The 19,356-nt window shown below is 42.1% G+C and overlaps 1 protein-coding gene across 10 annotated transcripts in view; it reads right to left on the bottom strand.

Annotated features, from left to right (window-relative positions):
- The window catches only part of MAP7 (microtubule associated protein 7), a 119,514-nt gene extending 100,509 nt beyond the window's left edge, over positions 1-19,005 (bottom strand). For 5 of the 10 annotated variants that reach the window (XM_074580625.1, XM_074580626.1, XM_074580629.1 and 2 more), the window contains exon 1: positions 18,693-19,005. In XM_074580625.1, coding sequence (XP_074436726.1) covers positions 18,693-18,738 — 46 coding nt within the window. In that variant the 5' untranslated portion in view covers positions 18,739-19,005. Of the gene's footprint in view, positions 1-7,253; positions 7,924-18,692 lie in introns of those variants that run through there. The other 5 variants (XM_074580619.1, XM_074580624.1, XM_074580620.1 and 2 more) reach the window with 2 other exon arrangements.
- Between the last annotated feature and the right edge of the window lie 351 nt (positions 19,006-19,356).

The raw sequence follows: 19,356 nt of genomic DNA, 5'->3' as shown, positions 1-19,356 counted from the left end.
ACCGGCACAGCCTGCCCCAAACCCCTTGTCTTCCCCTCTAGTACAGGGACACAGATTCTACTTTCTGGAGAGACCTGCATCCACGTTAAGATGCAGTGACCTGCTTACTGGAACTTTGTTTTTCTAGCCATTACCAGCAAGTTAATCATTTAAACGAGAAAGTGAAGTTAACATCCAAGTGCTTCTCCTCTGAAACTGCTGGTATAAAAAGAAAATTTAAACAACATGCATGCTATCCCTAGTCATTCCTACCTTGAGCCTGCCTAAGCAGTTATGCTACATCTGTACATACAGATCACTAAGATGGGGTTTGAGACAATTTGGATATTCAATGGCTGTCATAGTCAAACCTATAAATCAATGAGATGGGAGTTTTGTGTAGAATTTGGTAAACGTGATTCCACTCCTCTGAAAAATACTTTGCCTTAGGCAACAAGATGCGAAAGCTCAAATTTCAGAGTACTCCCTAATTTCATTTCTGATGTTTCATCTGCATTTTTATTTACTTATTAAACACTGCCCATAGCCTCCCTCACCTTCATTATACAGATTTGACCCACAGATGTCAGCATCTACTCATACCATGCTTCAACTCAATGCAGGTGCAACTCATATGTACGAGTTTTGAGTAGCGCATGGCTGCAAAAACAGTGCACTGTGAGATTCACCTTTAGTGACTGAACATAGTTCATTAAAATAGAGCAAATTGCATCAATCATTGTGGCATTTGTTCTCCTGGCACATTACTGTTGTGGCCTGAGGTTGAGTAGACTGGGTTAAATAATTCCTCAACATGGCTTAAAAAACACAAGTTCTGAAGAGACTTCTGATAACAATAAAAAAAACTCTTTTGAGAAGCTTTCACTTGGAACTCTTAATTCTCAGATACCAGAAAAACAAGTTCTCCAGTTGTAATATACAGATTTAATTTAAAGAAGCAGGGGGGGGTGGGGAAGCACAAGTACTCTTAGTTGAGTAAGCAAAGAACGTACATGTGTGAGTTCGTGCAGAAAGAAAAATGATGTACTCCCACCAATTAAGCTCATCATCAGCACTTGCTCATGGCCAGAAGCAACACTCTAGGCCAGTGATCATTAATTTCTCTGGGGTTCGATATAACAAGCAAAAGGTCTTCTCTTAAATATAAAGCCAGACTTCTATGTACCTGGATACAAAGGCAATGTTGAAGGAGTGAAAGCATACAGCAGTTTCTGAGCAAGCTTGCAAATAGCAGCAAGACTGCCAAGACACTTGGCAAGACCACAATCACAAAAACATCAGGGGTTCTATCTGCAACATATTTCTTTTATTTCTTTTAAAATATGTGCTTGGCTATTGCCTCATTTTTCCACTGCAAAACGAGAACATGGTATGAACCAGGCAGGTGTAACACGGTACAGATAGGGCATAGAAGTCCGTTTCTTCTTGCTGTCATCTTATTCCAATGGCATATTACTATACAAAGCCCTTGAAATAGTATTAATTGCATATTTTCAGGAAAAAAGAATGCAACAAGATCTCAGAGAATTTCAAGATCCTTGGACAGATCTACCACTTTCCAGGTTTCTCTCTCTCACATAAGAAATGACCATAAGCCTACATTTTCTGCGTGGTTGGCATCATATTCCCAATTCAAGGTTTCTAAAGCCACTACTTTTACAGTGGTAACAGTGAATAAGGAAGAAACTCCGCTGCTTGCTATCAGTCTTTCATGAGTGGTGTTTCTTATTACATAAAGCTTTCTTGAGAATTGTCTAAATTAAATTGAACTCCAGCCTTTTTGCAACTGCAACAAGCATTCTGTCCTGCAAGTACAGTAACCAAATACTGCACCCTGTTCTCACATGGACAGCTCTGATGAATACTATGTTATCATTTATGTCTTGGTTGGAATAACCCTGTTTACTTACAACAGTTACTTTGCAAAATTCAATCTTTTCCCTAATTGGGATAAGCCTCAATTCACATGCCAAGTTAACCTGAATTCCTTTTAACAAATATCTTAAAGTCTATCAATGTTGTACTTTTTTGGACTTTTGCCATCCACATACTCAATGTCAAGTATGCTCCCTGAGCACATGAATACAGCACAGGCTGTTCCCCCCACCCCCGCCCCAAAAAAAAAAAAAAAAAAAAAAAAGAGTTGACAAAAATATATGAACACAATCCTCCATAATCAGCACTGGAAGCCTCTTCTCAGAGCTGAGCTAGAAGTGTAAAATGATTCTTACCCAGCATAGATAAGCTCTCAGTAATCCCAGCACACACTTCGATGAACAGACTGGGTTACAACGCAAACCAAGTCCTCAGACCTGGGACGCTCACTCTCAAAGCCAGAGGGACTGAACAAATCAGATTTGCTCCACTGGTCTGCAGACATATTCCCTGCTAACCCTGAGACTTCCAGCACATTCTCTTTGCTTTACTGCAAATAAATTACTTCCTGTTAGGATGTCTTTGCCTTTATTACAAATAAATTGTTTTATGCTATCCAGCACCTACAGCTATGGATGGTGGAATCCTACAGAGGAGACAGCTTTGTAGTAGCTTCCTGAAAAAAAACAACCACAACTTCCTTCTGCACCCCCAACAGCTGCAAATTAGGTAGTGAATATAGGGATTTTTTTAAGACTGTACCTCCCAGATACTTTGGCAGTTGGTCTTAAATAAGCGTTCAGAAAAATCACAGATACTTTTGGATCCCTCTTCTTCTGGCCTTGGCCAGCAGAAAGAAAGAGGAAGTGTAGAGGAACGTTAGCAGATCTCACTGGAAGGTGCAGGATGACAAACCACATTGTCCAGGTTCTCAGCCCTGCCCTTTTACACAACCAGCACTGTAATAAGAATTGGTGCCTTTCCCTCCTTCCACCCACTCTTTCCCCTAACTTTGCCTCAAATGCAGATGGGCACGACAATACTACCAACAGCCATGAAAACCTCCAATACTTGATTTTGGTGAGCCTTTAACAGCTGCTCACTGTCCTGCCCAAACCAAACCGGAGGTCAGCCTACCAATAAGCGTTAAGAGGTCCCACTGGGAGAACCACCATCTCAGGCAGTTTTGCTGGTTTAAAGCGTGGAGGAAGCCAGAGACCAAGCTGTCATTCTGGATCCAGCCGGAGGCACAGACTCCGCAGCGTGGGATAAGATTACACTTCCACACCCCATGCAGTACCTGTTTTGTAGGTATACAGTTTCAGTTTCCAGGACTATCAGTTTAATGCCCTTGAAAACGGCAAATTACCTTTTCTTTCAGGTATCTTAAGTTTGTGTTTGGGTATAGGCACACAGCTACAAAGTAACAACTGAATTAAAAGTTAGACAGTCTAAGTTTAATAAGGAATATCTATTTCCTCAATACATACAAAACACCAAGACTAAGCACATTAACAGTCGTGTTAGAAGAAATCTCCCTCATCTCTCTGGATGAACAAATCTTACATCTGAAATGAGCATTACACAAAAACGTTATCATCCACAAAACAGTAGCAAAATCTGCTGGTAATCACAGACATTACTGCCATGCACCAAAGGACTGGAAAAAGCCCTTTTCTTGTTTTCAAGATGACAAAGAATCAGTGTTACTGTTCAGAGACGTAAAGCATATATGTCTAGCTTTGTATTAGCAGCAATACTCGCTCAGCAGAGTAGAGGTACACTGCCTTGAGCAGTTTTAAATAAGCAAGCAGGTGAAGGATTCCATTGTTAGGTTAGTTGAGACTTCTTTTCATTCATTTGACATAATTCATAAGGTAGTTATTTCAGTTATGACTTATTCATATTTCTAATCCAGAAATATGAGCACTATTTTTCTATACTCTTCAAATGATAATTTTAGAAACAGAACATTATCAATAGTTTGAGAAGTATTCCCCTCCCCTCCAAGAGGAAGGACAGGAGGCATCACTTAGAAATTTCATAAAATTGAGTAAAAGTTATTAAGACTACATCCAGGGTGCATAAAATCAACAAGGCAGGGGAGGGAAATACTAAGGCTAATTGAATTGCTTATGCCTGAATTCAAAGAACGGCTGAGGCTAAATTTCACACAGGATGAATACCTTTAATTAAACACTGATCTACGTGGATATATCTTTGTGATTTACATGAAGAACAACATTCACAAACTATCTTCAGTCACAGAAACAATATTTGTTTTACAACACAAGCTTTAAGGGAACATTGAAGCTGTTAGGCATGTAGTTCTGTGTCTGATCTACCTGGTTTCTTCGCAGATATAGTTGCAGAACTGCTAGAAAACTGGTGAGTAAAACCAAAAGCAATTCAAGTGCAAAATAAGCTTCTGTAAACCCATACACATTGTATTCGAAGAGTGCACTACATAGCAAAAGTCTGTTATGTTGTAACGGGAGAGCAGAATAAAGGATGTTAATAAAACTAAAAAAGGCAGTTCAAAGTAATTTTTATTTGCACTGTTCTACTATGCAACAGCTGGGCTTCAAGACCCTGCAATAGCGGGTGCTATAAAGACATGTTTACAAAAATGCAGGCTTCATCCCAAAGACAAGAGGACGAAAGGAAGTTAAAAGTTAGTGAAAAAGCAGAGAATACAATTCACGTCAAAGGAAAGGCAGTATCAGGAGCACGTGGCTACAAAAATCACTGCAGGCTTTTAATATCTCCAGGTTAGAAAAAAAATCCTTGACAAACATTTTCATTTCATTATTTGTTTACACAGGAGGAAAAAACTCATTGCCTACCAAGACTTCTCAGATTACAATACAGACAGACAAAGACAAGAAAAGAAATGTCTGGTATCAAAATCAATTTGCAGAAAATCTCACAAATGTTAGCCACTTTATGTTCCACATAAATATTTGTTTCCCAGATGACAAAAACAACTCTCATACAAACTCTAATCAAGTCTTAGTATTCTAAGAAGACCTGAGCTACAAAAATGACAGTTACTTTAAAGCTTGTGATAATATTTGAATATTCTTAATGGAGGAACAAGGTGCTTTATTACTTTGGAGTGTTGTACGTATTAAAGGCCTCTTGTGTTTTGAACTGCTGCACAAAGACAGGTCCAGCACGATCATAGAAACTGCAGATGAAGACAACATGTAGCCCACCTCCCATGAAGACAACACTTAGTATGTGCTAGGGGTGGGGGAAAGAAAAAAGAAACAGCTCAGGAGCTGCAGGTGCTTGCTGAACAAGCAGGACAGGTAAAGAACTAAGACGAAGCAAACACTGTAAAGTAGCAACAGAACAACAGACTCCAAAAGACTCAAGGAAGCCTCACACGGGTCAATCACACATCTAACGTTTCTGCTCAGAGCTGCACTGGAGTGGCTTCTTAGTACTGGGAAAGTAAAGGGAGACCACCATCCTTAATACATGCATACTTCATGATAAGGCATTCCAGCTCTAACCCATCTAACCACTGATAATGTATTCAAATGTACAAAAAGGTAAATAACTACGTCTATCAGTATGTAAATGGTGTTCTACAGACAGTATGAGCCATTTTAAGCATTTACGAAATGAAAAACAAGTGAGTATACTTCCAAAATATTTTGTACAGCCTCCTATATTATTTCTCACTAGGAACTTTCAAGGTAAGCCACCAAATTTTTATCTTATTAAAACCACATGCACTTGTTAATTTGCTATCTGTGCTCATGTGCACATTTGTCTACTTACATTTCACGGCAACAAGAGAAAAAAAGGAATAATCAGGAATAGAATCTTAGTTATAACAAGAGAGGCAAAGGATAAGCACATCTGTATAACTGCTGCAAGTAGAGAACACTAGGTAAGTCAACAAGAACTTTTACCCTGGGAAACTATCAGTGTCACTGAACAAAACCTGGAAAATTATTGCTTCTTAGCTTTGTGGACTGTTGACTCTGGAAGTCATCCAGTGGGTGATAAAGGAAAGTAATATGCTTCTTAAAACATTAAAAACTCAATAACCTCACACTAGAGTTTGCATCTCCATTTTATATGGGCAGTTTCAAACATGCAGAAGAGCAGGTAACTATGTACACAAGACCCTAACACGTTAGGCACGTTAACAATGACTAGCTATATATATTTTATCACAATGCTGAAATCTGTCAGGTTCTTTACTATTCTGAGAAAAAAAGTACAAGCTGCAAACTCAAAAAATCTTGAGTTCTGAATTTGTTTGTAACAGCTACCAAGCTACCTTCTTCTTTCAAGAAAAAGAAAATAACCAGTTAGCTGTAAATGATTCAGCTCTAATAAATATACATACTATAAATTTGCTATTTAAATGCTTGCTATGCTAGCCTCTCCTCTTACATGGTAGAATGTTAACATCTGAAATTTGAAACACTCTCTTGAGACTACAAACTAACATTCGTTTTGTAAACAAAAAATCTGGTACAATTTTTTCCCCCAAATACGACCACAGAACGGAGTGCTCACATAAATGGAATCACTTGATCACAAAAAAGAATAAAAATTCTAATGATCAAACTTAAAATTCTAGTCACAATTGTAAGGTGTAGGATCCCTGCCAGACCAACAGAATTAAAACACTAGGATCCATGTGGAAAATATTAATTACATGATATAAGATAAACAGTGGCTACAAAGGCTTGACAGACCCCTGTCATAAATCAATGGCCATCAGCATCCTTCCACCACCACCACTCACTTAGGTTAAACACCATAAATATTTTTCTTTAGCAGTTACAATTTGATGGGATTTGTTTGTTGTTTCTTTTTTTTATTTTGTCAGACTTACCAAAGTCAGCGTATTTGAACACTGTGTATTTTTCTATACTATGCCAAAGGTGTGCTGCCCCTTATGCACACGAATGGAAGTATAGCTAATTTTACATTGTCTTTGGCAAAGCTGTCTTCTGTAACAGGCTGGTATTGCATTCTGCAAGCCTGCAATCACCTTTTTTTAAAAGGAGTGTTTATCCAGACTGTACATGGAAATCAAAGAAAACATACAGAAACTCACTGATATATTTCTCATGCAGGACCCTTATCCCTACTGGAAAAAAATGGGGTTGATAACTAAAAAGTATTTTTTCTTCATATCCAAAGCAGATGATTGCATAACAATCCAGGAGATTTAAATACAGACACTTATCATGCCCAGTGCATTTGTGGGTGCCAGTGTGCATTGCCAAACTGCACCAATCACTTACAGACTCTCTACAGCATGCAGAAGAGCTAATAAAACATTGTGCCTGCTGTGCAGCATATTCTACACACAGCCCTGATCGCGCTGCAGAACCGCCACATACCTTTCAGTCTTTTGGAATTCACGTTCTTTTGCTGCTCATCCTCTTCGTTAATGGTGAATAAACCCAGGGGATTTGGCCTGGCACTTTTCTTCAATCTCTCTTGTCGGAGGGCAGTAGTTGAACCAGGCATGCTGATGTTGCCTCTTGCTTATTAAAAAAAATAAGTAAGAAACTGCAGCCCCTGCTTAGCCGCTAGCTGCAACGCTGCCTGTTCATTTGAGCACTTGTAATAGATCCCCTATGGATAAGCAGTATGCAAACAGCTGACAAATACCAACATCCAGTCGGCCGCGAAAGGCTTGCAGCCTTTCCCCACCTTCAAGAAAAGCCCTAATTAAAGGCACATCGGTTTGGATGCTGCTCTTCGCTGCCTTAACCTGTTCAATCAGATCCCAGCCCACAGCTCCAGGTTCCTTGCTGCAGCACCTTTTCCCCTGCAACCCTCTTCCAGCTAACAGCACACTAAAATATTCAGCACGCCACACAAGAGGAGAAAATATGATACGCCGCTGTTAACAGTTGCCCTGACAACACTGACACATCCTAATCAAAGGGGTTCTGTGAGTGTTGTCTCCTCAGCTGCAGCAAGCCGGCCTCAGGAACGCCGTCTCCCGCACGCTTGTGGAGAGCTGGGAGCGCCTGGGTGAGCAGGGGCTGGTCCTTCCTCCTCGCAGGGTGGCAGGAGGATGGAGCTCTGCTTGCACAAGCAGATGAGCACGGAGGGGAAAGAAGCCTGGAAGGCTCCAGGCATGAACCTGCATTTCGCCAGCTGCTCTGTTTATTCATGTTTAGAAATTTTAGCCTAATCTAAAATAAAAACAATGATGACGAGTCTTCTTCCATATATGCATGTGTTAATCACCTTCCTATGTAGTGCATACCTTTCGCATTAGGAATGCATACACCCACAATTATAGGCAGGTGTTGGAACATTCTTTTCTATGTGTGAGAACTCAAAAATCAGGATTTATAGCTTATATAGACAACATAGGACAATGAAAGGACTTTGGGAGTGAATATGCTGTATCACACCATTAGTTTTACAGCACCAATCATTAACATTCACTTTGCAAAATTAACAAAATGCAAACAACCGGGATGGTTTTAATTAGTTGGATTTCCTTCATATGCTGTCATTCTGGGTTTTCTTTAGCCATTTACAACAGAGCACTTGCTCACAAGGTTTGCAATCTGCACGTTCCATCCTTCACAGCTCCAAATGCCACTATACAACATGCTGGATGTTTTACCTGTGAGACCTTAATGTTCTTTCTCTTCCACCTTTCTAATTCAATGTGTGCTCACATTTCAAAATGCTACTGAAGAAAAACTTTAAGCTAGAACATCTCTATAATGTTAAAATTACAGGATTTTCCCCACTTCGGATTTTTTTTTTTTTTAAAGAGAAACTTGATGTAACACGATCATGTGCCACAAGATGGCACAGACATTAGTTGACAAGTCTGCAGGTGGCTCATATTGAAAATGCAAGATTACACAGACGTATATGATCACCTCAATGACACGGGTAAAATGATACCAAAGAAGAGAGGTCAGAGTTTATGACAGTCAACATGATACATTTCACAGTGGCCTGGGATGCTCTTTACAGAGGAGTCCGGGATTGTGCTCAGCTAGCAGGACAGCTCTGTCCTCACACACTTCAGGATGTGTGAGATCAGCCAGGAAGCCAGTGGATGGAGAAGAACACAGCACCACCTGAAGGCTCAGTTGGACCATTCTTCCTTCTTCTCTAGCATGGGCACAAGACACCCACAAACCAGAAGTATTCTACAGGAGAGCAGCAGTTCTGAACCAAGCCCACAGCCCACCTCTGGTAGGTATTTCCTCCTGGCTCCGTCCTGCTGCTCAGCTACACCTTGGACTCTCTGGGCGTACACGGAAGCAATACATGATGACATTTATCTACGGTTAAAGACGCTTTGTAATAAAGGGTGTGGACAAAAAAAAAAAGTAAGAAAAAAAAGCTCTAACACAAGCTGTTCTTTAGCTCAGCAATTCGCCTTATGGGGTGTATACAGGCTACTACATTGTCCTCTAAGAGAAGCAGCCCCATTCCTCAAATCCCATCCACTTAATGCCTACCACAATCCACTAATCTACCGATACAATCACAGTTCAGCTCTTACCCATGGGTGAGACTCTCAAAAGATGGAATGAGGGCAAATGTGTATCTTAAGGGCACTAGATAATTTTTGTTTTTTCCTTTTTACATCACTTTCAAATGCATTATCAGTTAAACCACTACACTTAAACACACCCACTTTCACCCACTGGATTCTATAGGTATTATTATCTGCACAATACATTATCTGATATGCAACAGTCTTAAACAGCAGTTTGAACAAAGCCTATTAGGATAATTATATTGTGATGTGGGAAATGTAAATACTTATAACAACGTGCTAATTGATGTTTCTGCTTTAACATCATGTATTAAGGCTTGATATCTCTACCTATGAAATGAAAAACAAGTTGAAGCCAGCCACCAGAACAGTCACCATGATACCCACGTGCAGTGTACTATGGGTACTCTGATAATTTTCAATGGCTGAACTCTAGATTTGCTATCTTCTTTCATTCACAGGATTGTTTCAGTCCCTGTAAACTATCCAAACATTACAGGAAGCTCATTACTGTGATTTAGATTATAATGACTTGCACATTATAAGTTCATGTTCTACAGCTACTGTCTTGTGAAGCATTCTGCTTCACTGCAGTAAATTTTTTTCCTCTTTCGGGGGCCTGGGGGAGGAAGACAAAAGGCACTACTCAACACAAGTTAGCTAACTAACAGAAAGGAAAAACTTTGTGAAGACAAGACAATTTGTATCTTTCACAAGAGCTGGCAGGCTGTGATAACTAGGACTGTCTATGTTTTTTTAAAAAAAAAAAACAAACAAAAAACCAAACACAACCAAACACTTGATGTAACAGTAACTGGAAGACATCTTGTATCATTAGGCATGTCAGGTTACATTATAGAAACTCAAACCAACTTAATGCAGAATCATATACAATTGCAAAAGGGACAAAATTTATAGACAATTTGCCTATGAAAAGCCCTGCAAACAGAAGCACTAATAAGATATTGCTGAATCACAACACACAGATTTTTCCTCCCGCTTCACAAGACACCTGTTGTATGTTCACCACACTACATTTTATAGGAATTTCATGTCTTTCTCCTGCTATTTTCTTAGCATAAGAGCAGTTAAATTGCTATTTTAAAGGAACACCGTACACAAAGAGCAAGCAACCAAGAAAGGCAGGGTTTGTCTGGGGAATCTCCCCCCAGAACAACACTGAAAAGCAACAAAAAAACCCACCACCCAACCCCTCAACACTTCCAGGTCTCAATCTGGAAGCTCTCAATCTTAACATGCACAAAAATTTACTGTTTGCCATTATTGTGAATCACAGATATGACCATTCATTGAATAGACGACTAGTTAATCTTCACAGTGTTCAAGCTTCCAAATATTTCCTTCTTGGGAAGAAAGATCAGGAAAATCAAGGTACAGTTAAAAGCTCCCATCCTGTTCTGCAGAAACAGTAAAACAAAAATTTTCAACGTACCTGCCCATCAAAACACATAATCATATTTTGTATGGACATTTTCAATGTTACGCATTTATGTCAAAAGCTTTTTTAACAACTCATTTAAAAATATATAATATAGACAGTGCTAGGTCATAGTCTATCTTGAGTCAGAGGGGACCCATAAGGATCATCAAGTCCAACTCCCTACTCCTCCCAGGACAACGTCGGAATATATGGAGACTAACTAAACTCCAAACTCTATCTCTCCCCAGTTTCCTTCAGGAGGTTCATCTCTGCGCATTTACTTTCTACTTCACTAGGTTTTAATCAGGCCAAAAGAACCAAGAAAGTAGAGCCTTTTTTTCCCCCATCCCCTCATGTGGGAAAATAGCTATTTACTCAGCATCAAAGGACTCGAAACCTTCTTTTAAATGCCATGTAAATCTAGGACAGAGAGAAATAGCCACAAAAAGACAAACAGGATTCCCGCCTGCCCTGCAGTTTAAAAAAAAAAAAAGTTAAGTTGGAAGTAGCAAAAGTAGACACTATATCATAAAAAATGCTTGCTTCCATTAAGCCAACCACTGTCTCAAACATCATGCACATCTAATTTTTTCCACTGCTGCTCTTGTATTGTAGCTTCCTTCTACCTTATTCTCTAAAAAGGACAAAGAATAACCTCATCTTTACAGAGGTTTCTAAGTTTTTCTTCAAAGGTCTCCAAGGCCTCACTTTTATATACACGATAATAAAGGACTGGCAGATTATTTTTACAGCAGATTAATTTTTTTAAACAACTTCAGTATTCAGTGTGTAAACATCTGATATAATAATTGATTTCTTCTTTCCACCTTCTTGGAAGGAAAAAAAGGCCCCTTACATTAATCAGTAAGATTGAATATAAAATGCTAGAGAATAAGGGAAATCTTCATCTTTTTAACTAATGAGAATCCTGCTGTCAAGAGCATAGATGCACTCTGAATATCTTTAAATAAGCAATGAGTTGACTCACTTCTAAAAGTTGAGGCCATAAAACCACAGTAGTTTCATGAACTTATTCTTCATTCATCCATTCAATTAGGTGGTTCAACTCAAGAAAGAGCAGAACCATTCAGCCTTTCTAAGCAAACATCCACTTAAATATGTGCTGGGAGAAAGAGAGTGGAGCAGCAGTGGATTAAGATTCTTCAGAAAACAAACTTGGAAAGGCACATTTGGCTCTTTTCACCTTTCTCTCCTGGAGTTTGAACAAACATGTCTTTATTCTGGTTTCGTATCTCAGTATTTCCCTTTCCAATAAACTGAATTCAGAATTATTATCCATATCTGCCTAAGAGACAATGAATTTTAAATAAGCTAGGTCCAGAAATGAAAAGCAGACACCAGGTCTTTATTTTCCTATCAATTATCCTGACTACTTTGGCTTACCCATTTTTATGGGTCCCATCATATGTGCTGCAAAGACTGAGCACATTCTAGATACTACTTTGATCAGAACAGTAAGATGACCTATTCTTCAGCCACAGAACTGTAGGTGCTAAGAGCAGCCATGGCAATCTTCTCATGTGATTATGGGAGACCTGCTTCTCCAGTCCCCACCACATCCCTACCCAACGCACTTCCGGTGAATCACAGGCAGGCAGCTGTGCCAGCAAGACCCTGAAGCAGGGGGCAGCTCCACCAGGAAACACGCCTCCGCACATCTGCTCAGGCACAGAAGGCTTCTCTTAGATGTGACTTCTTCCCAGTTTCATCTCAGACATGCACAGTGCCACACACTGGACCGAGGGACGTTAAGACTCCTCAGAAGTGACCAAAGAGAAGGTAAGCATTAACTCTTTTCCCCTCCGTCAATTAAAACTGAACGTACGTGCATGCATGCCCAAGCATAGGGAAATTGAGGAGAAGGCTGGGAGCCCTGCCCTGTTCTGACTCAAACTCAGTCATCAAAGCAGAAGACATATGAACGTGGAGGCAAGAGTCTCATCATCCACAAACACTTTGAACACATACACACCAATAAAACAATCAAATACGAGACGTACATTAACAAGTCTTGTTACATTTTTAATTAAATGGATTTGCATAGTATGACTAATTATAAAAATTGCACAATGCATACCATGATGAATAAAAATATATTAGATCATTCTTAGCCAACACTTTTTTTTTATATATAACAGAATGATATTGGATCAGGCCCTATAGTAGAACATACCATTTAACTTCAGCCAATGCTGAGTTAAATAACTAAAGGCAGTGAGGAACAGGATCTTCACAGGGCTATAGGAAACAGGAATTCAGAAGAAGACAGAAGTCAAAGCCATTTACCCTACTAACTAACAGCCTGGGCCATGTTGCCACTGCTTCTCCTGTAAAAAGAGCTTATTTTTTAAATACCTAGTTTGTATACATGTCAACAGAACCACACGCTTGTAAAGAACTCAAAATTAAGAGCACTTATGTACTTAACTAAGCTTTTTGGTAAAAGCGTGAACATACTTCAAAGAAAAGGCACTAAGCTTTTTCATAGAAATGTGAACATACTTGAAAGAAAAGGCAATATGCCAAGACCAAATAAAAATTTTCTCCAGTGTTGTATTACTGGCAGTATCTGATGGATGGAATCCTGTGAACTACTTCATGCTGTGTTAATTAGCAGTGCTCTCCTGATATCTTACTTGCCAACATGTTTCTTAGAAGGTTACCAAGAAGTCCGGGCTTTTGGATTCCATTAACTTTAAGGGAGAATACGTTAGAGTATCAGACACAAACAAAAGAAATATTTGGAGACATCAGTACTTTATTTCTTCCCTCCATAATCTAGTCTTACAGTGACTAGCATTTTGGAGCATAAATCATGCCATCACTTACATCTCTGAAGAATCTCAAAGTCAACAGGAGTCAGAGTTGCTAATTCTGTCCATTTGACTAGTAAGGCAGCCTACCCCCCATACATTAACTTAATAGACAATTTAGGGTCGTTTTCCTTGAACTCTGACAGATCTCCTAGGATATATTATTTTCATGTTTTCTCCAAGGCCACAAAGGGTATAAATACACCTTCTATTTATTTTAATGAAAGCAAAGATTGATTTTAATGAAAGCAAATACGGCATGACTTCAGAATCAATACTCAGGAACTGCTGCAGAATTAAATCTGAACCAGTTTAACAAATGCACCATCTTCTCATGGTCTTTTTCACCTTAAACATGTATAATATGCACATAGCCAGTTCTGCCACAGTTCCTAGCAGGCCACTGCATTTGTTTAACAGAAGTCACATACAGGGGATCTCCTTCCTGAAGGAAAGGTGGGTATGCAAAGAGAGTTACCACAACAGCATTAGCAGCATGCTGTGGCTTGTATTGTGGGTCTAGACGTACGCACATTTTTTCAAATGGAAAAGAAAGTATGTTGTTGCAAGATTATACAGTATTTACATAATTGAGGCAATTTTTGCATATTTAATTACCTTTAATACCACAAATAATTTTCAGCTGTAAAGTATTAAACTTGTTTATCTGTGATAGTAATACACCAGCCATCATACAAATAAAATGGCAGACATCTGAGATTGCTGTAAATTTACAATTTTTACAGTTTGAAATAGCACATACAAAGGAACATCCATTTTCAAAATGAAGCCCAAGCGAAATGCCAATGCATACTACTTTAGCTAGATTAGTAGAAACTCTCTTCCCATAGGGAAAGTAGCACATAAGCCAACTGCTCCAGCATCATTTAACAGGCTTGATTTTTCATGAACTCTGGAGGTTTTTTGGTGGCAGTGTTTGGTTTTGGGGTTTTTGGTTTTATTTTTTGTAGTTAGGGGTTTTTTTTGTTGGTTTTGTGTTTGTTGGTTTTTTTTCTTCACACCCCCCCCCCTTCTTTTATACTAGCAGTGCTGGGAGTAGGTGGGTGGATAAAAACAGCCTGACTCACATTACACAACATGCATATAAAAAGGCTTGTTCAAACTTTTCCACAGTGTGTAGCCCTTGCACAAATATTACCAATGAAAGATACCAAGGAAGTACTTTAGCAGCTTTCTAAGTCTGAGGGATGGCTTCTATAAGGATTTTAACCCTCTCAATCCACACTTTAAAATTTAATTTAGTTGTATCATTTTCATTCTACAAGCTACTGATAAATCAGAGTCTCTCTGCATTCAGAGCTAAAGTACTGACTCAGAAAATTGTCAATGAAGAACCAGTTAAGTAATTGTAAGATCTGGTTTGAATAGGTTTTAATCAGAGAGGGTTGGCAATAAAAGAATTACAGGTCTTCAACCCAACTTATATAGTAAAAGATAGGAAATATTCACAACAGTGCTGATGTTTAAATAATTATGGATGGAAATTAGAGTACTCCAACAACATACACACTTCCAATGTTTATAAGCATATACTATCACAGCAATAAAACATTTTGCTTCAAATAGCCGTTACCTTTATGATGCCTTGCCCTCTCATAACCAGGGTGTAAGTTATGAGGCGGAGCAAAGCACACTTGCCGAAGCTGGGGTGACTCTGGGGCCGTACAGCACACACAGAGCGCGGAGCCAGGCTCTGTCCCTGTACCCCCATCCATGTCATCGTTGTGTCTCCCCCCTCCCTGGGTGCCGGTAGCTGGGCACATGCTGCAGGAGGGACACCCCCTTTCCCCCCCCGCCTGGTGGCGGCTTGCTCCCACACTGAGACAGGAACACTGGTACCTCCCCTGGGAGGTTGCGGGAACCCTCTGTGCCAGGCAGGGATAACACCTGTGTGTCAGAATACCTCATAAATAAATCCTCTCCAGGAAAACACTTCTTCACTGCTGGGAAGGAGATGTGGCGAGTCAGGCAGCATTCTAGCCCCCCACCTACTGTATGCCTTCTGTACCTTTGTGTTTTCCCCTATAATTTATCTATTTGTTTAAAAGAAAATAATAAACCAATAAGCTAAAACTTGATTTATTCTCAGATGGAGAAAATACCAGGAGATAAACAAGCGATAGATGAAAAGTCTCACCAGCTGTTACAGAGAGAACACCTCAGTGTTCAGTGTTAACAAACTACCTGACACTGACATCATTTAAAGTGCAGACTTGCTTTGCTGTAAAAATAACAGAATAATATTAAACTCACTTAGAAGAGAACACTAACTAGAAGAGTATGCAGAGTCATTACATTTGCAACATACCAAGCATATTGCTCTCTCTGGCCTCCCAGCCCTAAGCAAATTGTTACTTGCACATAGGCCTGGACAAAGTGTCCCAACGCGTGAGAGGGGATGTCTCACAGGCAGAGACACTGCGGTGTTCACGGGTTGGCAGCCACACAATGAGGTGCTTCAGAAGCTTCTCTGGTATTCCCCACAAGAGGGCTCCTCTCATCTCAGGAATCACAGAAAAGCTTGTTAGCACTACAAGGTGCTCATGTAACTATGATTAAAATATTTCAACTGGTATAAGTTAGTGTACCCCCTTAGCATTATACTCATTTTGCCATCTAGGCATTTATGAATGGCAGAGGGAAAAAAAAACCACAAACAACCCTCACCCTGGTAATTAAGCTGTTCACTTGAAGAAAGCTAGTTAAGTGCAGCAGACCATCTGCCCAACAATAAAAATAAAAACACTTGTAACATCCCTCTGCAAAGTCCTGGTGGTGGTGTTAAAGCTTTCCCCAAGATCAGCTCTGAAAGTCTGTATATCAAGCCACAGGAGGAAAAAAAATACCAAACACACACCACAACACACAGAGCTATTTAGCTTGTTTGTTTTGGTTTTTAAACAGGAGCAATAAGTCAACCAGTAGGTAATTTCACCAAACCAGGATGGGAGGTTGACTTTCCCGAGGAGCCGGATCCAGACACGGGTGTTCCGCTTGCAGAGCAGAGTGCAGCTGAAGCCATTTGCACAGCGTTCCCTGGGCGCACACATCTTCTCGCTCACGGATGGACCAAAGAAACAGTTCCCTGACATGCTACAAGGGTGTTCCTGTTTGTGAACACCTGGAAAGCAGCCCCTGTGATAACTCAGAGACCTAGAAGAACCTCAACAGACAACAAATAGCTTCACAGAAGTTTAACTCTGATATTTCACACATGACCAAGTTTTGAATGAACTTTGACAGCACAAAGCAATTTAAACTCAAAATACTCAACAATTCATGCAAGCAGATCCACCTCCCGTCTACAAATGTGTCCTAATGAGTAAAAGTTCAACACAGTAACATGAAGCTGCAAAGCAAACTCAGAATAAGTCTAGGCACATAAGTCCTTTTAAAACTATATGTATGTAAAATATGTATCACCTGGCAGCTTGTCTCCAGTTTTGGTAAATGATTAAGAAAAGACTGCTAATACAATTTAAGAAAAAAAAATAATCACATCAACAATGTGCTGTAGAGAACTTGAAGAGTTTGTTGAATGTGGCTTTAGACAACCAGTTCTTCCTGTGGCAAGTGGAGTTAATGTTGTTGCAAACTCTGAAACACATAGGATAACAGTGGCGCATTCTTTCTGAAGGTGAGCTTTGGAGTGATGGCTGGGAGTGATTTGTAGAAAGGTTTTCTGAGAAAAAGCGCTATCCTTCTAGAAAGACAGCATTTGGATGGGTCTGCCCACAGTTGTTGCTTGTGACTGCATGCCCACGTTATATAAAACATGTATTAAAAATATTATACTGTGGAAACACAGTTAATTAACCAACAGCCATATGGCCTATTCATATGCTGTTTTGATGAAAAGCCTCACTCTGTGACTCAGAGATAAACTTGGATGTATGTTAGAGAAGCGAAGGACTGGCAAAGGGTGAGCGGCATTGTACTGTGGAAGGAGGGGAAAAAAAAAAGAGAGGGCTGAGGGCTGGAGTCAGGCTTCACAGTCCAGCAAGCAGCACTCCCAGTCAACATTGCCAAAAAGGCCACCCCTCCACTGCCTGCAAAAGCAAACAGCATCTGCGCCTACAACAGCGATACAGCGGCCGATCCGCTTGCGTAAGCCAAAAAATCTCCTCCCTGCACCCTCCTCGCCCTTAGGGCGAAATAAAAGCGGTTTTAAATGCTCTTGCAGCGTAGACCCCTCCTTAAAGGGGATGTAAAGACAGCTCCCTGTTTGCCCTATAGGAAATACGGGCTCGCAGATGCCCATCGCTTGCACGTTTTTAAGGCGCAGCCAAAACCCCGGGCTCCAGCGGGGCGCAGGCCCCGGCTACCAGGTACCTTACCCCCGTACCTCAACCCCTCCTCCCTCGCCGGGGCGCACCTCGCCCCCGTTCCCGTTAGCCGGGCGCTGCAGGTATTCGCATGAACTGCGGCAGCTCGCCACTACCCTCAGCTCCCCTTCAAAACCCGCAGCCCGCCGGCCGCCCCCGCCAGCCCCATCCCCGCCGGTCGGGCCGGGCCGGACCCGGCCTCCCCCACGTCAGCCCCGTCGCGGCGGAGGCGCCCGGCAGCGCACCGAGCCCCACAAGCCAAGGGTTTCGGAACAACGAACGGTGCCCCGGGGCACGACGGCGCCCACCCGCCGACGTCCCTCCGCGGGTCCCGGAGCTGAGGGGTCTCGCCATTACGGTGGGGCAACGGCCCGGACGCGCCGCCCCCACCGGCACGGCAGGGCTCTGCCCGCCGCCCGAGCGGGCCGCAGCGCCCCGGCCTGGGGCCGCCCCTCCGGGTCGGGTCTGCAGGCGGCGATTCGCGGTGGATGAGGCCCGGGGGAAGGGAGGAAAGCCCCCTCAAAGCCCGGCGCACCGGCGGCCCCGCACCTGTTGCGAGGGGAGGCCGCCGACGGGCCCCGCTGCACTCCCTCCCCTCACGGTCCGCCCGCAGCCGGCCGGGAGCGCAGGGGCGCCCGCGGCCGCCCCCCCAACCGCCAGCAGCGCCTCACCTGCGGGGCGCCGGCACCCGCCGCTCCTGCCCGCGGCCTCCGCCATGTCTCCTCCTCGCCAAGCGCGGCTGCTCCGCCCCGCGGATCCGCGGCCCCGGGCAGGTGAGAGCGCCACGTCCCCCCCTTCCCCGCCGGCGGCGGGATCTGCCCGGCAGCAGGTGAGGGCGGGCCCAGCGCCCGCCGGCGGGGAAGGGCCGCCCCTCACGGGCACCGGAGCCCGCCGCCCTCAGCGCGGGGCTGAGGCGATGCCCAGCCTGACCGCACAGCCGCTGCCCCCTCTCCTCTATATACCGGCATTTCCCCAGCTGTATATATATTTTTTTCCTCAGAGGGGCTCCCGCCGCATTGGCGCAGCTCATTTGGGTACCTGCGCGGAGAGAAACAACAGGTGTTGGGGATGATTACCAATTAATTCCCCGCCGGTGTCTCGACAGCAGGTGGGAGGTGTGGTGGCCACCTCACAAGCCCAGGCAGTGTGCTGCATCGTTTGGGTAAGAGCTGTACTGCTGTAGCCTTGTTATTATGGCACACACTTTTAAACAGATGGGTATGTACCCCAAGCTGCCTGCGATGCCTTGCTTCCAAAAAATGGCTCTGTGAAGAGTTGTCAGTGTATCAACTGACAACAGTTGATTGTCCTTTCTGTACAGGTCACAGTCCTGTT

This window comes from Larus michahellis, chromosome 3, assembly GCF_964199755.1.
Source record: "Larus michahellis chromosome 3, bLarMic1.1, whole genome shotgun sequence".
Classification (NCBI taxonomy): domain Eukaryota; kingdom Metazoa; phylum Chordata; class Aves; order Charadriiformes; family Laridae; genus Larus; species Larus michahellis.
This window is presented reverse-complemented; position numbering and strand designations above follow the sequence as displayed.